General features: G+C 46.5%; 1 protein-coding gene across 1 annotated transcript in view; it reads right to left on the reverse strand.

Moving 5' to 3' along the window:
* The window catches only part of LOC138503559 (catalase-like), a 515,936-nt gene that overhangs the window by 347,787 nt on the left and 146,901 nt on the right, over positions 1-21,248 (reverse strand). The window contains exon 6 of the mRNA XM_069623379.1: positions 11,423-11,548. Within this exon, the coding sequence (XP_069479480.1) occupies positions 11,423-11,548 (126 nt within the window). The remainder of the gene's footprint in view (positions 1-11,422; positions 11,549-21,248) is intronic.

The raw sequence follows: 21,248 nt of genomic DNA on the forward strand, positions 1-21,248 counted from the left end.
AATGCCACGAGCCAAGGGCAGGTATGACCCCCATGTTTTGGGGCTGTCCGACGATCCAGAGGTTCTGGGCCCAGGTGAAGGAGAGGGTGGCGACTGCGGGGATCGAGGTAGAAATACGCGAGCCGGCAGCCTGCATATTGGGGCAATACAAGCGAAGCAGCAAGAATAGGCCCCTGAATAGACTCACTGACTTGATCTACATCACTGCGAAGAGGCGCATAGCTATGAAATGGAAGAGCGCTAGAGGTCCGACCGAGGCCCTTTGGTGGGGCGACCTCAGGAGATGGATAGCTGCTGAGACAGCAGCGTGGGAAACGGCGATTCACTTGCAGCGCCTCGACTCCAGCGCTGATTTGCTCAGTTGGGTGGCGCTTACGGTGCCACTACTCCACCCAGAGGCGCAGGACGGTGCCTCGGATAAAACGGACAGTCCCGGCCCGGCACGAGATCCTAAAGAAGATTGAGGACTTTTCGGTGGTTTCGGTTGAAAGGGGGAGGGGGGAGGGGGGAGGGAAGGGAGGTTTGGGGAAGTTATACAATGTTGTTCTTGAGTTATGCATACCACATTGTTTATCAATGAGTCAACTGTGTCAAAATCAATAAACATATTTAAAAAAAAAAAATATATACCATGGTCACTCCAGGAGTTCAGGAAGATTTCAAACTTCGAGCATCTTGTAAGAAGATAATCGTCCACAAAGATGTAGTCGAGCATAGAGGTGGAAGACCCCCGCCGCCAGGTATAACTAATAGGATTTGAAGAGGGTTGTGAGAGGTCACGCAGAGGTTGTAAACCTAGATTGCCCAATTCAATGTACCAAGTTTGACTAGCCAGTTTTTTCCCTTTGTCACATCGGTCAAAGGGATACAGCTCACATAATGCCCATGGTGAATAGTCGATTAAACAATCACAGTTCAAATCCCCAGCTAGTAGTACATGTCCTGAGTCATTAGCCAGCACCCACTCCAAAATAATCTGCGAGATAAGAGACACAAACAGCTTAACTTCACCAACCCCTGTGTGCCAATAGATGTTAATAATTAGTAATTTTAGATGGCCAGTACTCGAATTAAGAACTACCCCCAATGCCCCATAGGGAAGACCCAAAAGAGCCTTGCCGGATAGCCCAGAGCAATTATCTACTGCCACCAGTAAACCACCCGAAGGTCTACCCCTCAGATTATATTGGGCCGGCTGATCGAAAATTTGAAAACCATCTAAACAAGGGGCTGAGGTCATCCAAGTCTCTTGAATACATATAACATTTGCATCTCTCAACAGATGTAGGCACTCCAAATTCGAGAATAGGTGTTGATTGCCTCTGGAATTCCAAGATTTTATACAAAGGTTCGACTGAGAATCTAAGGTCAGATTTGGGGGGATAAGCCTAAGGCACAAGTTTTTGCCACAGGGTGGAGATGATGGCAGCCCAGTCAACATCTTTGTTTTGTTGATTCAATGAGGTTAATGGTATGGGCAGGGTATCCTGGCCACCTGCATGGGCCCCTATTGGTTTAACTGCTGATTGTGAAAAAGAGGGCCCATTGGTCGACATTTCCCATGCTGAGGCCGCTTCAACTCTGAATCCCAATTCCTTCAGAGAGTCTTTTTGGGTAAGAATCAGTTCTTTGACAAGTGGTGACGCAAGGAGAATCATGCTCATATCCAAAGAGTTACAATCCAGGAAGGCCACTATCAATATCCTTAGAGGAAATGAGAGCGAGGGCTGGGATTTCAGAAAAAATAGATAATACATTACAACGATTCAAACAAACAGGCTCTTCCAATTTCAGCAGACTTTGAATCTTTATCAAGTGTAAAGGATTGGGTTTCTTATTACTCGTACATTCTTGGCGTGTTAAAGTGTCCGCTGATAGATTTTGAGAACCCTTCATGATTATATCAAGGTGTTTGACAGCAGCAGGGGGCAAAGGTCTGGCCTGTGGTCTATATGGGCGATCCACCAGGTTGCGAATCCCAACAGAGATTGTGGGGTGGGTAGAGGCAGGCAGATTGTTAATATCCTGAAAGAATCCCCTCTCCAATCCCAGATCCAAAGGAAGAGCAGGGATCAGGGGCTGATTAGGTATTATATTCGTAGGAGGTTGCAATTGAATGGGACCCCAATTTGCCGGGATTTGATGAGACCTTAAGACCGACGAGCTCTGTGAGTAATTTAGATCGGTAGCTTGAGTCACAACCCGAGACAGAGGAGTTACTTCAAAGGTTGTAAATTTTCCAATACCACACCCCTGCTGTAATTTAGTATGATTTACACCATGTGGAATCGCAGGAACCATGGGAAGTTCTTCTCGGATCTTGGAATTGCCAGTACCACTAGCTTGTGTCACGCCAGGAGTCAACAGAGCTGCTTCGTAGGTTTTAAATTTACTAGTATCAACTCCAGGTTGTAGTTTGCAGCTTGTGCAGCCATCGGAGCCGTTAGAGTTTGCTCACTGGACCTAAATTTGCCTGTACCACAACCATGTTGAAGTGGCACCAAAGGGCACAGTTTTAAAATAGGGGAGGCGTATAGGGTTTCACTTATAGGCTGTTTTGAGGGGGCCAAACAGAATTTTGGAGGGTTTCCTGACCACATGTCAGAAACATGAGTAACTGGAGGGTTACAACTATCGGTTTGAGCCATGGAATCAACCAATTTGGTCATTGGAGGCTTAAAGACATTCGTTGATTTACCCTTAGAGATAGAGGCAGTATTCAAGAAAGTAGAGACCTTTGCAGTAGATTTGGTGAAGAGTAAGTTGTTTTGCTTTGTAGCCAATTTCCGCATGATAAGGCGCGTTTTGCGTGGGGCCGTCGTTTTCTTGAGAGCTGGGTGCTTATTAGCACTGTCTTGTGTACATTTAAAAACCTGAGTTGGGATCAAGCTTGTTATAGGACTGGACTCTATCGACTGAGTAGGTTTTGTAGTATTCAATAGGTCCTCAGCAGTATTGCAGGGATTAGCCAATGAGGTGGGCTTAGTTTGTTCAGAAAGAATTTCTTTATTAATGGCATTTACTATAGTAACTGGGGACCAAATAAAGTTAGATTGACCCGGATTGGGAATCGAATTAGGCAAGCTTTGAATAGGGTCGGCCAATATGCCTGTAGAGATGGCAGGAATACCAAGACCAGCAGAAATTGCTGGTAGATCCTGATCATGAGCAACAGCAATATTAGAAGATTCCACTGGCAAGTTGTTATCCGATATCTCTATAATTTGGGTATTGACAATGGCTGTTTGACTAGGGGGGGTTAGAGAACTTTCGCCCTGTGGTGCTTGCACCTGCCGCCTCTGGGATATCTCAGTGCCGATCCAATCCACTTTGTTAGTAAGATCCACTAAGATATCTGTACCAATACAGTCAATTTTCAGATTAAGTTCTGTCATTGCAGTTTTGACAGATTTAAGCTCGGACCAAACATTGTCATATAGCTCAACAAAGGAGCTCAGAACAACGTTTAGGGCTGAGACTGTCGGATGCATCAATCGAATCCGTTCATCCACGTCTTTTAATGTATGATGTAATTGTGGAGAATTTACTTGGTTCCGATTGATGGACACAGGGCCTAAGTTCGGATCATAGTCCGCTATGTTGTTTTCAATATCTTCAATAATGTTAGTTAGGGCGGTGGGTGTGTTATCAGCCACTGGCTCTTGAGAAGAGGATCTAGAGATATCCGGAATTCCAGTAGTATATGGCAGATTCATCACTTTATCCGCACACTCTATTATGCTAAGATCAGTGATATTATTATTTCCACCGAAAAAAGCTTGTGTAGACATTGCCGAGTGATCTAGCATAGCGTTGCCTCTAAAAACTTTGGGAAGTTTAATTTCTGTACTGGTTGAGGTTGCTTTTAAGATGTATTTGTCCATGTATGTCTGCCCAAGTACTTGTTGGTATAGTTTAGGTTTTCTAGGAGTTTTATGTACTACAATATCGCCTGCTGCAGAAACACTGGTAGTAACATCTGTAGTCTCAGAGTTATGGATCATAGCTTTATGAGCGGCTAGTGGAAGACTAGATTCCAGGGTGTTTAAAGTAATAGGCTTTATCGAAGTGAGGCTACAAGACATGGCATTATTTGAAGGAGGGGTAGATTCCACTTAAGATGGAACAATACAGAGAGACTTAGAAGTGATTGAGGACACAGTGTTAGATAATCTACACTTGGCCATGATGCAGGTAGGGTCAACATGTAAAGCCGAGTCAACTATAATAGCATCTGATAATAATAGAGGGCCTTTTTGGCTGCGCAAACCAGATCTCATCATAAGATTAGATAAAATCAGTATTTAAGCAATGAAATAGCGTTATAGAAACAAATCTTTGCCGCGAACTTCCCCAAAAAATAAAATGTGTTTATCCTTAATCTGGTTAACCTGAGTATGAGTGTGGCCGGATGAAAAATATAGCAGTCAGTATGAGTGTTATTAGTCTGCAGCTCCGCTGTCACTAAGAGCACAAATTTCTATTATTGGGAAATTAAAAATAGTCAATGACAGTAGCTTTGTAAGTGATATTATGTCGATACCAAAAGAGCGGCCAGCCAGATTGGTGAGTCTGGAAGAAAAGAAGGCTTACTAATTGAAGATCGCCGTCCACGCCGAACAGCCAAACAGCACCAGCCCTTCTGTCACCAGGGCTTACGCCGCGAGGGTAGCTTCGCGGCAATTTTAAAGTTATTCTGCAAGTCACGTGAGCAGGTCACGTGTTCCTCAGCGGCTCCGCCTCCCTGTAGACAGCAAGAGCACTGTGCTCGCAATGCTGTTAGGAGGGGGGGCTGGCTGGCTGTTGTGGGAGCAGTAAAGGTAAGTAGAACAGCGTCCTGCAGCTCCGACGCACAGTGAAATCAATGCCTTTAATCAACACCGCTCGGGCGGCTTCGCGGCAATTTTAAAGTTATTCTGCAAGTCACGTGAGCAGGTCACGTGTTCCTCAGCGGCTCCGCCTCCCTGTAGACAGCAAGAGCACTGTGCTAGCAATGCTGTTAGGAGGGGGGGCTGGCTGGCTGTTGTGGAAGCAGTAAAGGTAAGTAGAACAGCGTCCTGCAGCTCCGACGCACAGTGAAACCAATGCCTTCAATCAACACCGCTCGGGCGGCTTCGCGGCAATTTTAAAGTTATTCTGCAAGTCACGTGAGCAGGTCACGTGTTCCTCAGCGGCTCCGCCTCCCTGTAGACAGCAAGAGCACTGTGCTCGCAATGCTGTTAGGAGGGGGGGCTGGCTGGCTGTTGTGGGAGCAGTAAAGGTAAGTAGAACAGCGTCCTGCAGCTCCGACGCACAGTGAAATCAATGCCTTCAATCAACACCGCTCGGGCGGCTTCGCGGCAATTTTAAAGTTATTCTGCAAGTCACGTGAGCAGGTCACGTGTTCCTCAGCGGCTCCGCCTCCCTGTAGACAGCAAGAGCACTGTGCTCGCAATGCTGTTAGGAGGGGGGGCTGGCTGGCTGTTGTGGGAGCAGTAAAGGTAAGTAGAACAGCGTCCTGCAGCTCCGACGCACAGTGAAATCAATGCATTCAATCAAAAATTACATAATCGAGGTTGGAAGACTCGAGTCCTCTTTTCCATGTTGGTTTCTTTGTCAGGTCAGCATCCATGTTACCGTTAGTGATTAAGAGGTCCCAATCCTCCATGTCCAACCATCTCCTCTTACACCTATACTTGGGCCATCTTTCATCCTCCATTTCCATCAAATTGTTCAAGTTAAGATCACCAGCAATTGTAACATACATTTCCCCTTTCATTCTCCAACTCGCAATACACTCAACATGGGTAACAAAATCTTTGCAATTGATAACTTTTTAATTCCAGTACAGATTCACAATCATGATGTTCATCCCTTTGACTAGGGATTTAATTTGGTATTTCTGAATGCACAAAAGGAAGCCACCTGAGGGACTGCCCTTTAAAGATCTGTTAGCCATTTGTTGGACTATTTGGAAACCATCTATCCATATTTGATTTGGAAGCCAAGTTTTGTGAAAAATGACAATATCACGCAATGTAAATATCTTATTGTGGTTTTCATACTTCATGAAGCTATTCAAGCCTCTGGTGTTCCGCACCAGTAATCTGAGCGATTCAAATGTCAGATCACCCTCCCCGAACAATACTTTCGCAAAGTCACTTAAGAGAATTTAGCAGCAGTGCCCAATTGCCCTGCACATCCAACATAGAAAGATTCCCAAATTCTTCCTGGAGAATATTGCCCTATTCACACCTGGCGTTTTTGCCTCATGTGTGGTCTGCAGCCCCACCCGTCAGAGTATAACCCTTAAAGCGGAGAATATATAATTTCTGAAAATTGTTCGGAAAGTTTATGCAGGAAATATTAAAGAAGCAAAATTAGTTTATTATTCAGCTGTTATTGATTGGGCTATAAACACGCCAACAACCTTATGCTTTTTAGTGAGAGAGATAGCTAATCCAAGATGCGATATGGTGGCTTTTTTTGGAGTTTGAAGTGAGATTTTGCAACATTTTTCATAGAAAAAATATCCAAGATCAGGGTCTTCCCTAATCTCCTGCCCTTCCACTGTAAAGGTGGATCTTACCAGCAAAACAGCACTGGTATGGGACTCTCTTTACCGGATATAAAGGTTGGGGTTTTAATGGATCATTTAAAATTTATGTTTTTGTAGATGATCTGTGCCAAGCAAAAAAGTTAAGAATGTTTTTAGGTCTTTGGTCTTTGTGTGCAGATATTAAATTTCACTGATTCTTTGAAAGCTGGGCATGTACGCCCCTTACTAAAAGAACGCCAATGTTGATGCTAATCTATTGTCTAACAGTAGACTGTTGCAGCTCTTCCATTCTTGGGTACGTTTCTAGACAAACCAGTATCGGTTCAGTTAAATGAATGGATTAGATCGCAAAATTTATTAGCTACTTCCCAATCAGGCTTTCAACCAGGACATAGCACAGAAACCGCAATGTTGCAGGTTATAGATGGCATTATGAGGATTTTAGATGAGTGGGCATGCTGTGACCTGGTTTCATTAGATCTGATAGCTGGAACAGGGGCTTAATGGCATTAGCACCCCAGGTTACCAAAGCGGTAACCCAAGGTGCTAAAAGAAAAGAGGGATTTTCCTTAATTCAACAGCATGCTGCGCGTATCCCATTAAATGAAGCAAAAACACTACCAAGATGGCAGCTATGGTTATAGAAGGCATGGTTTCCTCCGTACAGAGCCCCTAGTCTATGACCATGGCAGCCGGAAAAGGAAACGTGGGCTAAGATTATATGGGTTTCAGCCTGCAATCCGCAGAACCGGATTGGATGCCCCCCCGCGCTAATATTGATCATGACAGTCTTTTTGATATACTGAATCAAAGAATGGCCATCAAGGGTAGAGCGCTTAATTGACTTGAGTATTTTTTAAGATCCAGGTGGCAATTATTTTTTATCAATCAGGAACGTTTTTCACCAGACTCAGTCCCTTTTGGAGTACCACAGGGGTCGATTTGATCTCCAACTCTTTTTAACCTTTATATGGGGCCTTCAGGGGACATCATAGTCAAACAAGGTTTGCATGCATTAATTTGACAATGATACCCAGCGCCATCTGAAACTATCTCCTGATGGAGATTTAACAAAATTGGCCAACCTTCTGGATATCGTGGGGTGGGTGGCTTTGCATTTTTTAAAGCGGATTCTCCTAAAAACTGAATTGCTTTTAATTTCACACACTAAACCAGGCCCCTTTTTTTACACAAGTTTTAGGAAGCAAATATTTTTGGTGCCTGTCTTCAGTTTGCCTCATCAGTAAAATCTTTAGGTTTTTATTTGGACATTCGGCTCTCTTCTAATACTCCTATCAAAGACTTAGTGAAATCTGCAAATTTTCAGCTATTCTCATTAAGAGCAGTGAAGCCTTTTATCCTGGAGTCTGATTTTCGCACTTAAATCCAGTCGTTGGTCCTTTCTCGAATTTATACGGGCAACTCTTTCTTATTTGGACTTTCTAAAAATTCTCTGCTTCCACTAAAATCAGTTTTCAACGCAGCTGCCCGTTTGGTCAGTGGGGCTCGTGAATTTGACCAAACCTTCCCTATTTTAATTAAATTGCACTGGCCTCCCATTAATTCTAGGATACATTTTAAAGGTAATGTACACAAAGCACTTTATGCCCGAGTATTTAGCTCAAAAATAAAAAATCTCTGAAGGCCTCAGAGTGCTCCGTAGCCAGGAGTGTCTGCTACTTGAGGTTCCAGGTTTTAAATGCTCGTTCATTCAGAAAAGATCCTTCTCAGGGGCAGCCGTTAAACTTTGTAATTTACTCCCAAAAGATATTTGACTGACTGAAAAATTCGGGAAGAAAAGAAGCATGGTGTTGGATCCAGGTCTTTAAGTTCAGCAGGATCATAATTATATGCGCCATGAATTGCTTCTTTCAGGACATTGTGTTGGTTTGTTTAAAAGTTTTTGTTACTGATCATTTGACAGAAATTTAGGGTAAAGGAGGTTTTCTTAAGATATATGTGAAATGTATTTATTGAATTGTTGTATTTTGTTATTCTTCACTATAAGTGTTTTGTAAAGAGCTCTGATGCTCAAGTTAGCCATGTTCGTGCTATAGAAATGTTTAATATAAAATATGCATAAATACATCCAATGCAGTGGTGGCACACAACGCAATAACTTTTACAAGCACAGAAGAAACAAAACAGATAAACACAATGTGAAGGCTGGAAACCATGCTGTGAGGCATGACTTAAGCGGTAGCCATGTGCCCCTGGAATGCTGTCTTAGTGTTAACTAGCCTCAGTCCATTTCATCACATTAATTATACCACAAATCATCCATGAACCCATTTGACACATTCCTGGATGTTTTCACATTCCAGATCTGTAAAATATGCAGTAACAACAAGAGGAAAGATATGGAACCCAAAGGAATACAAGTCTTTAGTTATGTCGCTAAATGAGTCCAGAAAACATCCCATCTGGTCCAACTAACCCAATAAAACTCAAATCCTTGAAAAACCCAACACCAGAACTGAGCTACTAATAGACACATGGGAAAACTTCACATTGCTTGGAGAACACCTTGGGCATACTGCATGCTTATCACCAACAAATCAAGCAACTTGTACAGCCAAGATGCCACTGTATTGAGCAACATAATCTGTATAGATTTGTGGCATGAGTTGCTAGAGACCCTTGGAAAATAGACTTTCCCATTGAGCACCAGACAATGTGTGACTAAGTATCCTGTTCCCAGTTTGCACAAGCCCTATTCTAAGGGGGGGGCTAGGGGTGGTCCTGTAACATTAAGTAAATAGAGACTCTTTTATTGCAGCTCTGGGCATTTACCATGTAACTCAGCAAAAGGGAAGCCTGGGGATCAGCTGGGAAAACTGAAAGAGCAAGGTATACCCCTTTCCCTGCATTTTCTAAAAGCTTCGAGTCACACATGTACCATCTGGAAACAGGTCTTTCAACTTACAAATGCCTAGGTGAGACCAGGATTTGAGAATATAATCACAAGTGTGGTTACGTAATCCCACACAGCTCTATGTCTCGCGAATAGGGAGTCATAATTCCATGCCTGTGACATCTTAGAATCAACCACAACTGTATGTTTAAACTAGGTCAATGTCACACTTTTCATTTATTTTGACTGAAAACAGCAAAAACCAGAGAGAAGTAGAATACAGTTCTGCCTTTTGCATGTCAACATGATAAAACTAACATAGTAGGCATCCCAGGGCACAGTAACCTGAGCAGCGAGAAAATACAACTTCAAGTTCGAAGTCACCCTCCTCCACATGGAAAAAACAGCCTGGCTATATGAGGCTGCTTAGATTACCAGGTCAATTTGATCAGAAGTGTCTGCAACATGGGAATAAACTATGGACTGGCCAAACCGGGAAGATGGGACAGCCCTTTCTATTCCCCGATCAGACCCAGAGGTCAACTCGGATACCTGTTAACAACCTGTACCAGTGCTGAACTTTTACTTACAATTCCAGCTTGTTTTGCCTAGAATACATACCATGTTTTCTCTCAAATTTCAGTCTTTCTTGTAAAGGGCTGGGCCAAGATTAAAACTAATATCTTTCTTTTGAGACAACCCTAACAATGTTTAATGTTATGCGCTGGGAACTGAGTGGCTGTTCGTGCTGTTGACACCACACATTTGTAACAGTATGCACAAACATTTTTAATTAACAAAAGAATAGAAAATAATAAATACAATTGTAGACCCTGCAGCATGATCCTTCCAAGATATGTCATAACCCCAGCACCATCCACAGAGCCTACCCGCAACCTCTCAAATTCCCCAGACGGTCAATACACCATTGGTGTGATGACAACATTTCTACAGGACACGCGATTACATTGTAGATCTCCAAATACCAAAACTCTGACAATACTGCTTGTACTCTACTTTTAATGAAAAAAGTCCCCCTCACCTGTCCCAACTCCTTTAAGACGTAACATTATTTTTCATCCCAAGAAAATCTGGTTAACAATATTTTCCTCAACTATAGGATTGTATGATCCCACAGTTACAAAAATAAACTAAGCATTAATTATAATGTTCTGAACATACTACATAATACAGCCTGTATAATGCCCCAATGGGAAATACACATGTTGTGTGCCAAGCCAGAACATATACTGACTTGAAGCCTGCGAAAAAATAAATTGTACATGCTGGTCAAGTTTATATGAAAATCTCTGACATTAGGTTAAAATAATGGTTAAAGGAACTTTATGACTTCTAGTTGGAATACAGATTCAGAGCACAGCATGTAACAGCTCCCTGTCCCTCAGGTAGTTCCTGCTTACTAGGGGATGCCTACTAATTAAGAGTGCAGCATGCAGAGCTAGAGGCAGTTCCTAACTGCAGCCATAGACATCAACAATGTGCTCAACATCCAGCACTATACTTGATTAAAACAATGAATTCTGTGTTAAGCCAACCCATATGACCAGGATATAACACTGTGTATTGTGAGTACATTTTCAAAATAAGTGTGGCTGACCTCTGTGTGCTCTCCTGTAAACACCTTATTAGAGAATGAGTCGCTCCATCTGGATGAGCCCTCTGCCAAGGAGGAACCTATGTTGTACTTGGTATTCACCCAAACAAAATGGCTTTGTTTTATCAAATATTTTATTAAAGCAAATGTAGTATGCATTCTATGTTACCCTTAAACATTTCTGAAATTTGGGACATCTATTTACACATTCTAGATTCACAGTCCGGTACAAATCGCCATTAACTGCAAGCAACCCAGCATGATATAATTGTCCCCATAAAGGCACCATACATTATAATTGGTAGCTTGTCAAAATGGTTACTGGTAATTACAAAAAGGGAGTTCTACAAAAATAATGAAGGATTTAATTATTTGAGCAAATAACCTGTAATGAAGAAGGATTGCTTATCTGTACCTTATAGTGGAATTTGCAATAAATGGCCTCTCCATTGGCGTTCACTAGCTTGAAAGTGTGGGAACCATATCCATTCATGTGACGATGACCATCAGGTATTCCACGATCACTGAACAAGAAGCTCACCTGCGGCACACAAAAGATTAGTTTAATTCTGGGTGCAACTAGACTTTTAAATAATAACACTTGCATACTTTTATGTAATCCAGTTTAAGCAAGAAATATTAAAATCTTGCTTTTAGTATCAAGAATCATTCATTTTACATCTTGGTGTCTTTGGAGTCTGTAAACAATACAGGTCAGGGTGAAGTTTAAGATGACTGCTGTATCATTTGCTGTCAATTCAAATTTGATCAGATTCTTTTTCCAGGTCCCCAGGCTAAATATCACATACTGCAAGAGGCTACCAAGAGCATCTCATTCTTGCCATGTCGTGTAGACACTGATTAACAGGGTATCAGGTAATATTTTCGCCAGCAAAAATATCACGAACATATGGTCGTCGGGAATGGCCATAGGCGATATTTTTGGTGGCGAAAATATTAGGTGCGGGGGTGTCCCGCGCACATATTAAAATGATGCGGGGGTGTCCCCCGCAGGGTCCATGTGTTATTTTCGCCGCAAAAATATGGCAATATTTTTGCATCGCAATATTTTTCCGGCGAAAATATCACATGGAACCAACTTGGAGGCAGTTTTCCTGCCAATTTTACAATTCTTTAAGCCCTGGCAAAATGTAATAAGTGCAGTGGCATGGGCATATCCCGTATTTGAGGTTTTTGCCTGTAGAGGTCCTGTCGGGGCTTCTTAAAGTCACGTGCTGACTCCACAGATCTGCTGGGTTGAGCCCTCCAAGTTGGAATTTTTTTCTGGGCCATTTACGTCAGCATCCCACCGTTTCCCGCCAGGATCTTCGGTTTGGCTGTGGGTTTCTTCTGATGTCGAGACTTCACCACCCCACCATATCTTTAGCTTAGGATGTCCAAAAGGTGCCTCCTCAGGCCATTGTCCCCACCTGGGATAGTTTGCTACGGTGCCGACTTTCATCTTCGGTCCACCGAGCTGCCAGGAGATGTTTTCGCAGAACCCAGGTCTTCCTTGCACGAGATTCCCACTTCCGTCTTGACGGTACACGCTGCAAGATGAGTCTTTGTTCCTTTCCAGGGTCTCTAGGATCGTCACTGGTTCATGGTGAAAGTCCACCGTTGCAAAGGAGCAGTTTACTTACTGGGTTGTTTCATCCTGATGCAGCAGCTTTCATCGAAACCACTGATTTGAGTACCTACTTTTCAGTCCGGGTGTGGGCATTATTCATGATACTCACGCTCTGGAATTCCGCTGCACCAGGGTAGAGAATCTTTGGAGGCACATCTTTACTGCAATTCTCCAAGAGTTCCATTGGGGGTCCCTCTTGCTCTGCTGTATCTTTGGGCTCTTGGACCATCCTTTGTCCTCCGAACACTTATGGGGTTTCCTCATGTGTTCCCTAGGATAGATTGCTGCAGAATCCATACCTGTGGGGTTAAAATATGAAACATGCGGCCCTGTTCCGCCTCAGGCCCCCCCTCTGAATTCACACCAAAGAGGGTGAGCCACAGGGAGATGTCTCTGGATCCCATCCACCCCCTTTATCCTGGACAGGACCTCTCTCTCCAATATGCCTGCACCCTTGGGCAATTCTACCACATGTGTATATAATCTCCCATCTCACTGTGACATTTCCAGCAGCAGGGGTCATATCCCTCCCTCATCCGGGCTATTCTCGTAGGAGGTTGGGAGGGGGGGGGGGGGGGGGTTTCTGGGGTAGTGCCACCTATGCAATAGCTTCAGGTCCTTGTGTCTATATTGAAGCGATGTAGTGGACCGATTGGCCTGCCTATCCACATCGTATCCTCGATGTCCCTTCCCCGATCCTGTCCCCACCTCACTCTCGTAGGGGAGGTGGCGGTTTCCTCAGAGCCGCCAGAAGAAGCAGTCTGTATAGTCTGGCTATCAGTCCCTTGGACCCATTCTGTGTGACCAGAAACCTTTCGAATGCCGTCATCCCCTTGTTAGGCAGAATCATATGCAGTGCCCTTAGGGACCACTGTACACAATTAAGACTACAAGTGGTAATACAATTTCACCTTTGGTACACGCCTGTACTACACAGTAAAGTGGTAGCAATGGCTGAGCAGCCAGACTTATCTCAAGAGCAAATGAGCAGTAGTAGAGATTACACAAAGGACTACAATTACTGTGACTCACGCAAACGCTGACTCAAGGTTTCTGGTTAAAAATATAGGTACGGGGGGCGCTGTTGAGCAGCCGGCAAGGTGGCTGCCTAGCTTTAGAGCTCCGTGACCCACGGTCTACAATCCACAGACAACGACGGAATCCTGCTATATACGCCCAACTAAAGCCCTCCTAGGCATCCCGGGACTGCTCCGCACACACAGGGACAAAAACCGCCGAGATCCGACCAGCCGGGGCGAAGATACGTTTGACTACGCCGCGGGCCGCGGGGTCTGCCTCCCTGGCTGACGGTGGGCGGCGTGACCGCGGCGGCCCTGGGCTGTGCTGGCCTGCTGAGGGTAGGCGGGCGTTGCTGACGTGCCCCCCTTGAGATCCGGAGTGCCGCGGAGCAGCCGTGGACATACCGGGGGCTGGGCTGCTAACTGGTGCCCCTTGGTGCGGAGGCCGCCCTTCTTCCGCCGCGGACCCCAGCCGACTGCGGGCGGCGACAGTAGGTGCTCCTGGTGGGGGCGGCTGTTTTTGGCGCTGTCGCTTGTTCGGCCTTCTTGCATGTGCCCCTGTGCGCTCCAGCGGCATCAGCGAGACGCCTGCGGCCCAGCTCCCTCCCCTATCCGTGTTCCTCACCGCCCGCTCATACTGAAGATCTCGCTCCTGGAAGGGAAGTGCACGTCCACAGAGCTTCACCAGCCCGGCCCTGCGGCGGTAGGCCGGGCGCCCACGCCTTGCAGCGGGGGACCCTCCCTCCAACAACCCGGACATCCAGGCCTGGGGCAGCACATGATTAAACTGCTGGGAGCCTCCGTTACAACAACTGCGCCAGGACAGGGGGGGAACCGTCCTACTTCGCCAGTTTATCACCCAGCGCACCTACACAGCAATTGAAGGAGTGACACTTTTCACATAAAGGCCCACTTGGCGCCTACTCGGGGTGCCTGCGGCCGCCGCGGGGTATTTGTTGGGGACTGCCTCATCACCACTACCCTGCCACGTGCTGTCTCTCCTCCATCCGGAGCTAATACCTGCAGATCCAAGCTTAAGTCACCTGTATACTGACACCAGTGGCACGCTACTCCCCCCCCATTGCGGCACTCCTGTCCCACGACGACCAGCAAAAGCACCAAGTGCGGTGCTGCCGCCTACCACCGCAATGTCCAACAGATCGAGGGGGGCCAACAAGGTTGGGGCCATGGACAAATTTGCTAAGGCAGCGCCCAGGGCCGATCAAGCGTCCTCTATGGGACAGGAGGATGTGGACATGCTGCCGGACCCCCCGCAACCCGAACTAACCACGCTGATGGAGTCCATGGCCAAAAACTTTGCAGCCTTCCATGAAAAACTGGACGATATCAACGCTAATGTCGCCTCTCTAAGAACGAAACTAGACCAACACGGGGCCAGGATCACTGAAGCAGAGATAAGAATTGGCACCAATGAGGACAATGTGCATGCCCTACAGAACACAGTCACAGAACTCGTGCGTGACATGAAGCAGGTCAAAGCTAAGTGCGATGACCTAGAATATAGGTCGCGAAGAAATAACATTCGCATAGTGGGGGTTCCCGAATCGGTGCTAAAGGGTCGAATGGAGCTTGCGGTTGAACAATTACTCCAAGACCTCCTTGGTAATCCTGAGTTGTCACCATTCTTCACCGTTGAGCGAGCCCACTGCTCACTAGCGCCCCGGCCCAAACCAGGAGACTTTCCCAGGCCAATAATTGCAAAACTGTTGAGCTACAAGGATAGAGACCACATTCTTCGCCTGGCCAGAGAAAAGGGGGAACTAAGGCTAGAATCACAAACCATCAGGATCTTCCCTGACTTTTCAGTGAGCGACGGAAATTTGGAGGTGTAAAGAAAATGGTACGCGATAGAAAAATTGAGTATGCAATGCTTTTCCCCGCTCGCCTGAAATTCACTCATCGCAATAAACTATTTCTTCACGGTCCCGGACGAGGCAGTCAAGTTCGAGGCACAAATCCCTCTAACAGATCCCCCGGAGGAACCAATGGTCAACGATTAAGGCAAATGGGTTCTCCTGCTGTGGCCATTATGTAATTGATCCCCCGGGCGTTCACCGGCGGACGAACCAGTGTCGATGACTGCGGTAAAGGCTCTCATGGTCCTTCGGGAGCCCCACCAGTAGTCCCACACCTTAACTCTGCCCCCCCCGGGGTGCATCTGCCCCCCTCCTCTACTCCTGCTCCGGCCTGACACAGCCCTCACGTTTGGATACTTGTGTGTCCTCTTTGGTGGGGGTACACCCTTTGACATCCTAACCAGAATAGTGCTCACTGGGCCCATGCCTTGATACTCGAGCCATACAGCCTGGCACTGGACTGGGCCAATGTTTGTTTAGCTTTTATTACCCATGAACATACTTGCTATCTTGTAGTTACCTCATATGTTAGCCGTTTCAAGATTAATCATGTATTTCATGATATGTGTCACCAATGTGGGTCAACGGCAGCGGTAGCCCCCACTGCAGCTGCAATGTCGTTAAAGGCGGAGTGTTTATGGTTAAGCCCCTGTTGGGCTATTGGTCAAGCGTCGCCCAGTTGGGGATGGCATGCAGTTGGGCACTCCAAGGGTGGGTACTTATGCACTGCTAGTTTGGTTCGGGCGGTGAGGGTGGGGGGCGTGAAAGTTGGGGACTGTTATCACAAAATCGGCAGAAAAGGAAGGACTGGTTCTGTTGAGAGGCGCACTTACGCCACTGCAATACATACCGAGTTAGACAGAGACAAATCCTTTGGTTGGGATGTTCTGTAACCATCAATATGGCTATTAAAATAATGACATGGAATGTCCAGGGATTGACAAATTTCACGAAGTCCCGCAGAATTGCGGCATATGCACAGAGGCACGGCATCAAGGTGCTCATGCTGCAGGAGACCCATGCTTTGAAACACCTATCATCCAACCTTGCACAATCCTGGGGCTCGAACAGATTCTACACCCAATTCTTTACTCAGTCCAGAGGGGTCTTGACCCTCATCCACAAATCGGTAAAATTTGCACTCCACACACCCCACATTGATACAGAGGGCAGATATGTTATTCTCCACTGCACTTTGGATAATGAAGAATGTTTGCTCGCGAACTCCTACTGCCCCAATACCGACTCCCCTGAATTCATTGATGCCCTATCTGCCATCCTTATGAGGTATGTGGAGGTTCCCATTATATGGGGGGGTGGGTGGGGTGAGGGGGAGAGAGATGAATCTCATATTCGACAATGTCCTGGATAGGACATTAGAGACCCGCAGGGTCACGACACAAGCGGCCAGAAGACTCCTCGCATACATGGACTCCCTCCATCTACACGACGTGTGGAGGACGCTCCACCCCCAGGTTAGAGACTACACCTTTTACTCTACAGTACATGACAGCTCCTCGAGAATAGATGTGTTCCTTCTCTCTGGGTGCCTGGTGGGCAGGGTGAAAGACGTTGAGATTCTCCCACACACGCTCTCTTATCACTCTCCCGTGCTACTACAGATTCAACTTGGGAACACTCTGGCCCCCCGGCCCGCCTGGCGCTTTAAATCTGAGGCTTTATCCGACATGGTCTTTAAAGCGGACATCCTCTCGGATATACACACTTTCTTCGAGAACAACAAAGCGGAAGACACACCTGAGGGGACCCTGTGGGAAGCATTCAAGGTATACATCAGGGGGATGTGCATCACAAGGGAGGCTGGGGTTCTCAAGGCCATAAGGCAGGCCCTAACTAATTCCAAAAAGAAACTTAAAACCCTAGAACAAGAACACGCGGCGGCGCCTGCTTCGGCAACCCTAGCGAAAATTAGGACAGAACTGGAACTCTTCGAATCCCATGCCCTGAGCGAGGTACGGTACTTTCCCTGCCCCGTGGCTGCCCGAAGATATGGGGAGGGGGACAGACCCGGTAGAACCCTGGCCAAAATAGTGCGCGCGGAAGGGGGTAGATCCCGGATAGACAGCATTCTGGATGAGCAGGGCCAGCGACACTTGTCAGACCAAGCCATTACTGACACCTTTGCTAGTTTTTATGCCAGCCTATATGGCCCCCAGCTGGAACACAACGCCCACGACCTGGATGACCTGTTAGAACGCATCCCTATGACTCTTATCTCCCAAAGCACTATGGAGCAATTGGATACCCCGTTCACCATCGAGGAGATAGTCCAGGTAATTTCGGAACTCCCGAAGAATAAAGCCCCGGGACCTGATGGCCTCACGTCCGAGTTCTATAGGGAGCATGTTGCTATCCTTGCTCCCGTACTGCACGGGGTCTGGACCGAATCGCTCCGGCTACCCACCCTCCCCCCCTCCCTGTGGGAAGCCCTAATCACCGTCCTTCCCAAAACCGGGAAACCTTTTAGACGAATGTGGCTCCTATCGGCCCCTGTCTCTCATCAACACTGACACGAAAATATTCACTAAAATGATTGCTAACAGGTTCCTTCCACTTATGCCCCACCTGGTCCACGAGGACCAGAGTGGCTTTGTTCCTGGCCGTTCTACAGCACTTAATATTCCCCGATTGTTCAATGTAATGTCCAGAATCGACCCCAAGGCGGATGCAGTAGCAGTCACGCTAGATGCCCAAAAGGCATTTGATATGGTCTTGTGGCAGTATCTATGGGCTGTGTTGGGGAAAATGGGAGTGCGACCAAACATGATCTATATAAAACTGCTGTACACGGGCCCATTGGCCAGAGTACTCGCCAACTCTATTGTCTCCTCTCCCTTTCAGTTGCACAGGGGTACCCGCCAGGGATGTCCGTTTTCCCCCATTCTTTTTGCGCTCGCCATTGAACCCATGGCTGACCACGTCAGGGATCGTCACACTCACAAGGGTATCCGCTTACAAGACACACCGGAAATCATCTCCCTGTACGCCGATGATGTACTCCTTTATGTAAGAAACCCCTCCACACACCTGGACCCGATCATCCGAGCCATAACTAAAATAGGCACATACTCCGGCTTTACGATCAACTACTCTAAATCTGAAATATTCCCCCTGACCGCGGCAACTCAACAACCATCATGCGAATACCCCCTACGCTGGTCCCCAGGGGGCATCAAATACTTGGGGGTGCAGGTATCGCTTTCAAGAGCCTCTCTACTGGCCGAGAACTACGAATCGACAGCGCGGCTCATTGAAACCAAGATGCTTAATTGGCGCAACCTCCCACTATCCCTGGCGGGCAGACTGTCCCTAGTTAAGATGATTGCGGTCCCCAAGCTTCTCTACATCTTTGCCAACATGCCGGTGTGGCCGGGGAAGCAATATTTCAAAAAGCTCCACCTAGCGTGTGCTCAGTTCCTCTGGCACTCCGGTGCCGTTCGCAAGAAGTGGCAACATATGACCCCTCTCTAAAAGGAGGCTTAGCGGCCCCTGATTTGACCCTCTACTGGATAGCAGCGCAGGCCCAACATGCTACGCACTGGTACGCACATACGAACCCGCCTCCACATGTCAAACTGGAGAAAATGGCAGGGGATGGGACCAATATCATGACCCTGGTGCTACATCATACATATCAGACAGATGCCCCGGCAGACCCTGTGGCCACCACAATCATGGCATGGAACAAGATCTTGAACACCACACAGGACCATCATCCATATTATAAATGGCTTCCCATATGGCAGTTCCCTGGACTCTCCCCCACGCACGACCAGCACTTTGTGCGACAATGGGAGGCTCTGGGATATCAAGCGCTAACTGACCTGTTCCCAAATAGTAAATATATCACTCCCCAAACATGGCAGCCCGAACACTCCAACTCAGCCCTTGAGCTACTGCAATACTTCAGGCTGAGAGCGGTGGTCCGTCCAATGTGGCCCTCCTACCCAGACGAGCCCCCAGATGCACCCGAACTCCAATATATAGCAAACTCCACAGGTGGCAGGGGCATAATATCCTCCTTGTACAAAATGCAACTGGAAAAACGAGGGAACACATCCCTCAAACCACGTGAAGCTTGGGCCAGGGAGCTAGAAATAGAAATTACTGAAGAAATGTGGGACAAAATGTGTGCATACACGCGAAAAGTCTCCCTTAACACTAGATTCCGGTGCATACAATATACATTTCTTAACAGGCTTTACTACACGCCACATAGAGTGGCGAAGTTCACACGCGACCCTTCCCACACCTGCCCGAGATGTAACTTTGGCGAGGCAGATCACGTGCATAAGTTCTGGTCCTGTACTACACTGGGCACGTTCTGGCTGAAGGGGACAGGAGCTCTCTCAGAGATGATTGGTTCTCCAGTAGACCCGGACCCGCTGGCTTTGCTGTTTGGAATATGGTCCGGGGAAAATGCAAAAAAAAATGTTGAAATGTTTTAATATAAGTGCAATCGTTGCCAAACGATGTATATTGCAGAATTGGAAGCGCCGCTCTCCCCCTACCTTTGAGATGTGGCTGAAAGCCCTTACCTGGGTACAAATGTGCGAGGAGGATTATATTGTACTCTTGCCTGCATCATCTCGCCCAAAAAATGTGTGGACAGAGTTTTGCAGCTATTTGAACAACAAGGACGAGGTGGACGGAAGCCCCACTCCACTGTTGGAGCCGGCCCACCCGGCACCAGATGTCCTGGGCACCTAGCCCCTCTGGACTGTTAAGCCTCCCCCCCCCATGTTTCGAACTGTTGAGATATGTGCATGATGTAATGCCCGAACGTGACAATGCAATTTCTGTTCCTCTCTGTGTATGATGTACTGTACCTGTCTTCACTTTCTGCCAATAAACAAAAGTTTTAAAAAAAAATGTATAGGTACATTTATTTTTAAACCATCTGTTCACAAAACACTTCACTTCTATTAAAATAAAACCACACTCCAAATATACTGTACACAACCAATTCCCCTTGTGCAGATCAATTCAAGGTAAGTACATTGGGATTTGACAGACTATTGTTGTGAAACAAAGACTTTACCGTGGGTTAATACACAATCACTTTTTGACAGTAATGACAGTTCGGTCTTACGAAAGAAAAGCGTACCTGCAGGAAAAAATGTAACTGAACTCAAACACACTTAGCACATGAATTAACACAAGAGAATAGAGGATAAAAATCATAGGCAATACTTTTTCAAGGCAAATAGAAACAGAGGACACTTTCTAAAAAGTAGATGAAAGTCAATAGGCCTGCGCCAGTGTCAAATGGAACAGGAATCTGGCTGTCGAGTATCACAAGGTTAGAACAGTTCACGATTCGAGATTTGCCAGGAGTACTTGGATATTGTCGAAAGGTAAGCAAAAGTTAGAGGGAAGGAAGAAAAGGACAAGCCTTGGTGAGGAAAAAGGGTTCACCCCAATTCCTCGAAGTCGGACACAGTACCTTATTCGTTTGAAGAAAGCTGGTGCTACGGCAGTTGTTTCTGGTAGTTCCTGCAGACTCACGGTTCCTGGAGCTTCAGTCGTGGGGACAAGAAGGACGACGTCTGGAGCGATCTGCACTACCCAGGGATGAAGCCAGCAGCAGCGAAGCAACGGTGAAAAAAAGGTGCGCTCCTTTAAAAACAGGAGAGGCTCTTCAGATGGCTATCCGGACCACTGCAGCTGTGTGAAGCGATTTCGACCAAGAAG

This window comes from Ambystoma mexicanum, chromosome 11 (genome assembly GCF_040938575.1).
Source record: "Ambystoma mexicanum isolate Mex_15411 chromosome 11, UKY_AmexF1_1, whole genome shotgun sequence".
Taxonomy (NCBI): Eukaryota; Metazoa; Chordata; class Amphibia; order Caudata; family Ambystomatidae; genus Ambystoma; species Ambystoma mexicanum.